The sequence below is a fragment of the Melanaphis sacchari genome, unplaced genomic scaffold (assembly GCF_002803265.2).
Source record: "Melanaphis sacchari strain LSU unplaced genomic scaffold, SCAv2.0 Contig2122_pilon_pilon, whole genome shotgun sequence".
In the NCBI taxonomy this organism is placed as follows: Eukaryota; Metazoa; Arthropoda; class Insecta; order Hemiptera; family Aphididae; genus Melanaphis; species Melanaphis sacchari.
Window position 1 is genome coordinate 1 of NW_020271056.1, and position 11809 is coordinate 11809.

The 11809-nt window shown below is 31.0% G+C and overlaps 1 protein-coding gene across 1 annotated transcript; it reads left to right on the forward strand.

Annotated features, from left to right (window-relative positions):
* Nucleotides 1-2179: 2179 nt before the first annotated feature.
* Nucleotides 2180-2980, forward strand: LOC112593870 (the record flags this gene model as incomplete). Its single annotated transcript, XM_025338450.1, has 1 exon — nucleotides 2180-2980. A coding segment is annotated over exon 1 (714 nt), but the record flags the coding sequence as incomplete, so codon positions are not given.
* Between the last annotated feature and the right edge of the window lie 8829 nt (nucleotides 2981-11809).

Sequence of the window (11809 nt, forward strand, 5' to 3'; positions counted from 1 at the left end):
TATTACATTGCTCCTTTGTGCGATTAGTCATGTTTCTGCGTGATTTGTCCACCATTAATCAATAAAATATGATATTGATACAATAAAAGTTGATTGAAATGTATTGTTACTACCATGTAGCAAAAATAATTTAAATTATGATTAACTTTTTATTCTTCAGAAGAAAACAACTGCACACACCAGAATTACCTTTGATATAATGTCATAAAATAACTTGTGTCTAGTCCTATGGTGTTTTACAATTCATATTAAGATAAACCAATATTTATATAATTTTAATTAATGTATTGACATTGTTGGTTTGCTATCACGTGCTGTTTAAACATTAAAAATAAATGGCACTGAGGAAAATTAAAATATTTATTATGCTCTACAATTAATCGAAAAATTAGTACCCATACTTACTATTAAAGTAGGTCACATTTCATATGTTGATATGATACTTATCTGTTTACACTTTATTTTATTATATTAAACACATTTTGGTGATACATTTAATTTACCATCCGATTACTACAATAAATGGTTTTCAACAAAATATCCCTTAGTATTTTATATGTTGTTGCCTGTTCACCTGTAATCGTTATTTAAACAACTGGCACACTATTATTTAAGTAGTAACCTGTCTATAACACTCCAAACAGTTAAATAGTAAGAACATGTAAAATTTGCGCTAAAAGCAAACAAAAAAAAAAAAAAAAAAAAAAAAAAAAATGAAAAAAAATATCATTTGCGCCACATCTAAAAATTTATTTTAATGATTTGCACCACTTTTTAAGTTTGTAATTTGCGCCTAATAAAATTAAATAAAAAGGATTTATGTAATATGTACATCGTGTACCTACCTAATTAAATTGTAATTAGCGTTACAATTATTATAATTATAATTAAAACAAAACTCCATGTATATTTTATAAGTAAATTATTGTTTTGTATATACTATTTTTGTAATATAACATATAATTTTTGAAATTAAATACCTAGCTTACTCACCTTTTTTTTCTGATTAAAGCTTAATGACGAAACTATGCCTTTTCTGTCAATTCTATTTTATCTGTAGTCTTCATATATTTGTTTAAAAGTTTTCAACAGGTTTGTTCTTATAGAAGATTTTGTTTTTTAAGATGATCACTTATAATTGTAATCAAAGTTTATGTTTGAAAACTTTTCAGTACGTCCAAAAAGTGGTAAATAAAAGTATGTGGGTGATAGAACTTGGAATTGAAACGTGCATTTTATGATTCGCAAGCTTAGTAGTATGATTTGGTATGTTCTGAAACCTGATCCTGATCCCCTGTACTTTTCGTTACCCTCTCGCCCTCAATGACCGGTGTGACATATATTTACCCCGCACTTGCCTGATACCCTTCACCCCTCGCCATTGACCGGTGTGACGTACATTTACCCTTCACCCCCTTCCACTTATGATCGGTGTGACGTAAACTTACCCCGCCATCTGTCTACCCCCCCCCCCCCCCTACTCTTATTATTGTACGTGCGCCATATTATTGTACATGTGCCATATTATTGTACATGTGCCATATTAACGCAGATGAGTTCTGAATGCACACCCCTACCTACCCCATAACCCCACGACTACCTACCGTCTAATTGTGTAACGTATTCCCACCACCTGTTCCAACACCGAGTTATCAATTACGCTTATCATATTAACACATATGAACCATATTATTATTGTACATGCCCCATATTATTGTACACACGCCATATTAACACTTATGAATTATATATTAACATATTATATGAACCATATTATTATTGTACATGCGCCATACTATTGTACACGCATCATTTTAACACAGATGAGTTATATATTAACATATATGAGCCATATTATTATTGCACATGCATCATATTATTGTACTCGCTATATATTAACGTATATGAATCATATTATTATTATACATGCGCCATATTATTGTACTCGCTATATATTAACACATAATATGAATCATATATTCGAGCAGCCAGTTACATTATATTATAATCAACAACGTGCAAATTATATCAAAGTATCGACATGCATCGGCATGCATCAACATGTCTATATGGTCTATTGTTATTTAACACTATTATCGTTCCTCCTACCCCTAATATTGATCCAATTCGACAGGCACTTGAATCTGCGAGAGCCAACATTCATTTAGTCTGTCTCCAGTCTTACACACATATAATACTCCTCCGCGTTTTTCCGAGTGTTTATAATTTTTTCATCGTTTATTATTTTAATAACAAGTGATTTAATATGGCCGGTTCAATCGAAGACAACGCAGCGTTATATATGAAGAAGAAGACTTTTACTTATGTACCGCCATCACCTCCAGCCGAACTCATCGAATCCACCAGCTATACACTAGACTTCGCAGCCCGTAAGTTTATACATATTGGTATTGACCCGAGTGAAAAATTCAAAGTCGTTATTCATGTATTGTCTTCTTCGCGGCACGTACTTATTACACCAGACTTTATGAAAAAAATATTCTCGTATATGGGACATATCTTATCGTTCATATTAGACACACCACAAAAGTATAAGCGAGTATTGTTTTATGAAGATTATGAAATAAAACTATCAAGTATGGTGTATACTGGAGAAAATATGTTGGTAATCGAAGCGAAAAACCGCGATGGATGTAGAGTACTACTGAATCGGACAGACCTTTTACGTCTTCAGTATCTTGAATGTTCAATTTTCGAGAGCTATGTGCGAAAAGTAGTATTCACCGCTCCGTTAGTTATAAAACAATATGAAGAGATTTGTGTGTACCTAGACAAGAAATGTACTCATATAAAAAATATGGACGAGATGATAGTTTTCATTAAGAACATACAAGACGATCTAGTCGTTAAATTTATTCCAAATTTCACCAATCAAATACAGATGTACGCAGCTGAACAATTAGCTGAAACTTTGTTAAATCAGAGGGCGAACAACTCGCATGAGGTAATTAAAAAATATATTATTCCTTAAACAAAAATAATAAATATATTTTTTATTATTTTAGATGTTTAAAGAAACGACGACTATTTCACCATTACCATCACCTACTCCAATGTCCCCTCCATCATCACCGTCATCATCTCCGTCATCACGTTTTTCATTATCATGGTGCAGAGCAGCCGATGAAAATGACGGGCCGACATATTTCAATAAGCGTTCATTAGTGGCATCAGAATTTTCCGATTCAGCTGTATCGCAAACGCCTTTTACATCAAAACGTAAACTCTTTTAATAATAAGTATACATACTGTGTAAAAATAATTTTTATATTTGTAGAATAAAATAATTTGTTTGAAATAAAAAAACATGATATATTTAAAAAAAACTGTTTTCATTTATTAATATTAAGATTCATAATAAATATTTACAAGGTTCTTACTTCTCCATTAAATGGATTATAAGTTATAATTTGGTCATGTAATATTAAACAATATGCTGAAGTGGAAGCTGGAAACGCATCGGTGGCTTCAAATTCAATCCTAAGATCGACAGTAGATGTCTTAACGTTGTCGTCCTGTCTGCTCATATCAACAACTATAATTGGAAAAAAATTTTTAAAATCTGAACGTTTCAATAGAGGTGTTACATCATCGCGTCCATAGTATGATTTTTGGAACTCTGCATACGCATGGTATAATGTACCAATTTTATTTTTGGTAAAGTCGCATTGAAAATCTTCATAGGGAAACACTTCACTGTTTAAATATACCTTCAAGTTTTTAATCTTACAATGATCAAAGTTCGACATTGCTTAAGTCGTGCTATTTTTCCTGTCGGTCTGAAATCCGATTATGACATATCTAGGTTTTTCTAATTTATTGGACGTCTTTACTTTCCACGAGTGTGTTGTGTTTTGAGGTAGAAACGGATATTCGCACAACTCCTCCCATGATCTAAACGCGCATGTTAACGGTTTTTGATTGTTTACTACTTTCAACAATCTAATTTTTTCTTTATCACCGACTTTTACTATAGGCATCCGCCATAATATTTTTGTTATATTTATTTTAACGTCTTTTAGTTTAGGTGCGTCTGCAACAACTTCATTATTTTTATACTGCTTAATAGCATTTATATCCAGTGAAGCTCTATTTAATATAAGTTGTTGGTTACAGTTTATTAAAATACGTTTATAATCTTCACAAATACCGAACAAATCTTTAAGATTAATACAACCGTTAAACATATTACCATCAATAAAATCTTTATTATCATTGTTAGTGTCACTAACCCAAGCAGCGTTATGGCGTGATGTGATATTTGATTTATTGTAAGAGCAATAGCCTTTTAATGTGGTTGATATGCCTGGATTAACGAGTTTTTGAATTTGAATACCATTTATCTCATATTTCATTTCGGAGAAAAGAAATGCTAGATTGTTGTTTATAAATCGAATGTCGTCGGTTATTTCTGCAGGTTTGGTTATTGCTCCCTCGATGTATATATAACTTTCACACGGTAGAGTATAAGACTCTGCGTTATGCAAAGCAATACGTACTTCATCGTTATTGGAGAGGGCGGACGTAGAATAAGGTAAAAACGAATGATAATCAATCTGTGTTATCTTACAATCATCGACGTACCCGGCCGTTATATCTAATACTTATCGTCCATATTAAATAGCGTTTAACGAACGCAGAAAAGCTAAATTCTCCACTGTTAAACTTTTTTTAGATTTATCAAAGTTCGGAGTTGTTGTCTTGCTAATGATTTTCGTACGACTAATGGGTTTTACACGTGTAGTCTTATTTATATTATAAAATTGCAGACCCATATCACGAGTCTTGAATAATAATCGTACTAATATCGATTCACCTCGTAGATCGATCAACTCCTTGTTCTGATTTTTTAAAATTATACTCGCATACGTTATAGATGTAGAATTGATAGGATAAAATACCAAATGTGTTGGTACTTCTATTATTTTATAGCCTGCAGATACGTTTGGGTAAAACTCTTGTATTGTATGACACGACTTTCCGTTATTGAATGAACCCGCAGCTAGGTTTGAATCGATATATATATACAGTTTGTTTTGGTAATATTTACCAACGTATCCGATTGGTGTTTAATATTGGCTTCATAAATTTGATTTTTGAAACCCAATAACTCGCCTATACTATTCGGTATGGATAAATCTATTGATGCGTTAGATATCATTTCACATTTTAATGTGTTATTATTGGCCTTCAACTCAAAAGTTACATGACTTTGCAATACATGTTTTATTACTGTTTCGATTTCATTTAATTCATAAGAACCTGTAGGTATTGTATAAACGTCGCTGATCAGTTCATTTAATTTGTTATAGTATGTGAAACCTATTTTATTACATTTTTCGTTTATATTAGGAATAGAATTATTTGTCTGTAAACCTAGCAAGCAGATCTTAGCATTTTTACTGACTTCTATCGGTGGGAAAAAGTTACAAGACAATTCACTAGAGTTTCCGGTTAAGGTTATGGTGTACATGACAAAAATTTTAAACACAAGTGCCCGCAGTTTGTCGTATTGTATTTTTGATGTTTGTCGTAATTATATTCGATATTACAACCGTCGAAATATTTTTGTATTTCTAACGGTGGTGGTAAATTTCCAAAACTATCATAATATTTAACTTGTTTTCCGATTTTCTTATACGCTACCAAATGAGTTCCTGCACCGATTTCGACGTCCAAGTTAATAACAGCCGACTCTTGATTTTTCGAACGTTGAGGTAACTTGTCTCTAGCAAATACACCAATGAAATGAGGTATTTTCAATATGTCAGCGTATTTTATAATCTCATAATCGTACAGCGCTCTATCGGGTAACGTGGAAATTAGTTTTTTGTCATTTTTCTAGTTTTCTTTACTGATCCAGCATCTTTGTATGGTCCCAGGTATAAACCTTTTCCTTTAACAATTTTATATGATCCACCTTTGTGTGGTGCAAGATATAATCCTTTTCCTAAATGAACAGGTGTGTTTTTACCGGAATTTAATTCATTTACGACTTTTACTATATTACCAACGCCACCGGTAAGTGCGCCTAATGCCGACAAACCAGCGAAAATAGGTATTAAAGGTAGAACACCACCCTTTTTCGGTATGGTTATAACTCTTGGAGTTTTAGTTTTCTTATTTTTAGTTTTTTTTGCAGCTGTCAGACATGTTTTTATTATCTTGCTTATATTCTTATCGTTCATTTTATTTTTGATCGATTTTTTAGCTGCTAAAACCATATGTTTAAAACCGCATCCGGCGCCCATCTTGCGTTTAGCCTTCATAGCTGTAGTGACCAATCAAGACGCTGCTTTTTCCTTGATACCAGTGTTTTTAGATTTAAACACTTCCCAAGCTTGATTTTCCAATATTTCGTCAGCTCTACGTCTATCTGTATGTAAATTACTTTTTTCGTATGCTATATCGTGAGCTCTAGCCAACTCGTCAAGACTGTTTATACCTCGTTCACCGCGTGCTAATCTTTCTTTTAATTTAGTACCAGGACCAGCAAATCTAAAACATATAAAAACATTTTTTTTTTTTTTTTAGTTACGATTTAATAATTTATGATAATATAGTGTCTTACCTGTAACTAGGCAAATGTAATTCCACCGGTAAATGATTTATAACAGAGTTGATAAGACCGGAACCCTTATTGTTGTTTCGCTTACGAACGCGAGACATCGTGTGATGCTTACAAATATACATCATCAGTATTTATAGTGAAAAATGTGGTTTATCGAGCAAGTGAAAAAACTTCAAATTTATAACATTGATACTCCGAATACAATACAGTTAAGACATGGAGAGCTATTTCCAAACATTATACGTTCATTAGTGTTGGGTAGTTCTGGTTGTGGTAAATCGAATTTGATATATTTTCTACTCGTTGACGAAAACGGTTTACGATTTGAAAACGTTTACATATACTCTAAAACGTTAGAACAACCAAAATATAAATTATTAAAACGTATAATCGACGATATTGATGGTGTTAACATTTTTACATTTTACGAAAATGACAAAGTCATTTCACCTGAAAAAGTCTTACCAAACTCTATATTCATCATGGACGATGTTATTGGAGAACAACAAAATGTAATAAGAGAATTTTTTTCCCGAGGACGTCATAATAAAATAGATATATTTTATCTGGCTCAGAGTTATTCAAAAGTTCCAAAGCAGTTGATCCGAGACAATGCAAATTTAATAATATTATTTAAACAAGATGAGACCAATTTAAAACACGTATACAGTGAACACTGTTCAAGCGATATGACATAAATACAATTTAAACATTTCTGCGATGCGTGTTAGAACCGTGATAGATTTGCATTCGTAGTTATTTGTAAAGACAGTGAGCGTGATAACGGACGTTATCGATTTGGATTTGATACATATGTAGTTATATAAGTCAAAGTATAAAATAAAATTACTCTTTAAAACACAGTCATGAAGGATGAAGGTAGTATTTTAGGTGAGTTAGTCATGGCTAAAGAAAATATTAAACGTAAATATATCGCATTAAAAACTGGTGAAGCAAATGTTCAACAGTTAATGACACAAACATTAAAACCAATTATTGATCCATTAACTAAAATATCGAATACACCTCGTACGTTATCGAACAAAAATAACGACATCGAATCGAATCTTAATGAAAACTATCAACAAGAAATTGAAAACTGGTTTAACTCTGTAGATTTAGATAAAACCTATGGTCCAAAAAAAAATTCAGATGGAGAAATTATCTTAGCTGAAAAGAAAGTGAAATTTATTGAAAACTCTATTCTTATTGATGGTACTACTTATCTATCAACCTCGGGTCTCATACAGTTATTATTTTTAAAAAATCCTCTTATTTATTCCGATAACGATCTATAAGTATATAAAACTATATTAATTCAGACATCAGCACACTTGACTTTGAATAGAAAAAAAATTAAAAAAAGTGGTTTTAAATATAGGGATATAATACGTAAATTATTTCCCTCTGGTGGTCGACTATTTATGAAATTACAGAAAAATAACTTAGTGTATCGCTACCATTTTAAACGCTCTGTCTTCCCTGGAGTTTGCCATGTTCGGGCGACTGTATGTCGTCTCGAGTTTCAAATTAAATTTTATTGGATGATCCTGTACACGTGTTTTCAATAGTTGGAATAATTCAGACTTAAGTGATCGGAGAAACACATGATAAACTTGAATATTGTTCAAATTTTTAGCATAGTACCATACGATTTTCCTATTTGATGACGACGATATTTCAATAAACCCGGGAGAGTGTACGATATTTATACGGCTTTTTTCGCTCTAACGGCCGATGTGGTGCTGGCGGAGGAAACACGTTTACCGTTTACCCTAGTAGTGTAATAATCTTTAAAAATAAAATAAAATTAAAAAAATCTAATTAATATCTAATAAAATAAATCTATAATTATTATACTATTGATCGCGTTACAGACTATTTGTTAAATTTAAAAATTTAATTCAGGTTTAATAAATAAAACTAACCTGTATTAGCGTCTTGTACTTTTTCATCTCGTTCGAATGCTTCCATGACTGCTATACACATTTCGTCCTCGGACAACATGTGTGATCCACAGGCCGGCATATCTGGAACAAATATTTGAGGTGCAATCTGAATATGATGGACTGGGGGTGCAAACTTTATAACACTCTCGTGCTGGTTGAGCAAGTTGAGTCAGCTGACGATGCGCATACACGTTAATGATACCTCGAAAAAAAAAATTGTAAATTAATATTGAATGACAAAAAATATATAATATTATATAAATACGTACCATGAGCATATTTATAATGTCTATTAAGATTCGTCTCGTAGTTGAACTTTATCGGGCAAATAGTACACAAAAAACGTAAACCGGCATGAGTTTTTTTATGGATGAACAAATTATCCTTACGTGTGAACGTCGATGAGCATTGATCGCATTTAAACATGATGAAAATGTTTAAAAATTAAACACTTGGAAAAATATAAATAATACTGAGCAAATAAATGCGATGAAACTTGAAAACACTGAGAGAACAAAGTAAAAGCGGGCGTAAAGGTACGGACGTCTAGACTAGTCTGATTGTATAACGGCAGACAACGGAGCGGTGCCCAGAAATCGTAGCATTTACAATGATTAAAGCAGGGTAAAATATTAATTGGGTACTTACCGTGATAATTGTATACATTACTATAGATTAATGACTAGTTTAGGTTACAAAACTGTATTGAACAGAGTTTGATAGCAATTCTAGAAACTGACATATACGTGTTGAGTATAATAGATCGGTTGAGACAGGTCATTCTGCTAATATTAGAACATGCTATATAACGTTAACAATACGCGGCGTCGACAATAATAGTGTGGTTTACACAGGATTTTGACAAACGATATTGGATTTTGACCCAAAAGATATCGTTCTGCTAACAATAAGTCTTGTTTACGTAGAATTTTCATAAACGGTAATAGAATCTCATCTCAATAATAAAAATATTTTTTTACTTCTTAAATAATTATATATTTTTTGAATAATAATAAAATACTTAAGACTTAAATATTAACTAAAAACTACCAAATTTCACATTTACTTGACCCGAAAAAGGCATTACGATCATTTTCAATATAATTTATATTTTTACTACTATAAACGATATCTAGGGAATCTAAAAATATATTTTTCTTAACTCTAGTTTCTAATGTAATATATAAATCGTATTTATTAATTATATAATTTAATTCTATTGGATCAGATTCTAACTCTAATATTAAAAATATTAAATTATTCCAATAATTTTTACTAACTGCTTTCTTTGTACTAGTTATACATTTAATTAAAATATTTTCTTTCCAGAAAGCATGCCCACTATCACATTCAATTTTGTAGACTTCCTCATACAACTCGCGCATTATAACTTCAAAATCATAACTTGAATAAGTTACAATTTTCTCTATTAACCATTTTAATTTTATATTATAAAATTTCCTGTTAATTACATTAAACCACGTTGTATTATTAACTAAGTGGTAATTTTTACAAAAAAAAAAGCTTTTCTAATCTTACAATCTTGACACAATTCTGTAATATTAGTACATTTGACATTATATACAGCTTCTAACCTTTCTTCCGGTGTTTTTTTCAATAATATGTATAATACTTCGTTAACTGATTAAAAATAATAATAGAAATATATAACATAGAATAATATAATAAAAAATATTCTTACGTGATTCCTTATCCATGATATGTTTTGGTTGTATAAAAATGTGATGTGGAATTATTTTTAACTCAATAATAAAAATGAGGTGCAATTAACAGGACGAGTGATGAAGGCGAAGTGAAATTTGTTTCATGGTTTTTTCTCGAGTTGTATATTTTATACCTAACCTAACTTCGGAAAGGTATAGCGATCCTTATTCAATGAATTTTTTTATTGAATCGTATATTTTATTTTTTAAATAATACATTGTTATTTATTTTGACTTAACATAGTCTTATAAACCAAACTATTATTATTTACAATTATATTAAAATCCGAATTCTTTCTATAATAAAATTTATAGTATCATTCGGAAAATCGTAGCATACTAAAATCATGACTGTTTTTATCCTCCATTGAACTTTTAGACGATCCCTATATTTTACTGGTTCGATTTCTTCCAATCTCCTACGCCAATACAAAAGTTGGATATATATATAATATTGAGTATGATTGCGTGTAATTCTTCCCGATAAATAAAATACATCTTCAAGTGACATCATAATCTATGTTGATATTAACGAATTTTCATATTATTTTATTTTATTTAATGTTTGTATATATTAAGCTTACTATACTCTCATCTGCTGGAATTGAATTATCAGAATGATGATTAACCATTAGCAATGCTAATGCTCTAAATTTCATATTAATTTGACGTGATAATGCCCCTGTACGTGAAGACCAGATCAACATTCTTTCAAAAGACGTATGTGATTCTAAGTATTCTTGATAAATTTTGCGTATAGTTGGTGCATTAATCGGTGTAATAATATTATTTGTTTCAGTCTTTACACTATTTAAAATAATAAATTTAAAATAAAATATAAATAAAAAATGATATAACTTACTTTTCCTGAAAAAACTTTACCGTGTATTTCAACGAGTTTAGCTCGTGAAAGTACCCTTTCTTCCTCAGATTCTCTTTTCCATATTAGATTAAGAAAATAATAACATATAAATAAGCAGAATGAGTTAATCGTCTTTTTTTATTTAAACTAACTGTTAGAAGTAAAGTGAACAATTTTTCGTCTTGAATATTCTTATGAACTGTGTTGGACAAAATAATTTGTTATATGATTTATAATACGAGTGGTTGTTAATTTTTTCACGAAATGGGATATACTCGTATTCGTATATCCCAATATCCCACCTAAAGATTTATACACAATAGATGTTCAGGGAAACCTTTGTATAACATACTAAGAATTGACTGTTACTCGGAGAAACATACGATATTATTTTCAAATAACAACTGTTTTAATACCCCTTTAATAGGCCTGATCGTGTCGCAATGCAAGATGCTACTGCACAAATGGCTATGTTGCAATTCATCTCTTCAAGTTTGCCAAAGGTTGCTGTTCCTTCCACGATTCATTGTGATCATTTGATTGAAGCTCAATTAGGTGGAGTCGAAGATTTGAAAAGAGCAAAAGAAATGAATGAAGAAGTTTATAACTTTTTTGAAAACCGCTGCAGCGAAATATGGAGTTGGATTTTGGCATCCTGGATCTGGAATAATTCATCAAATTA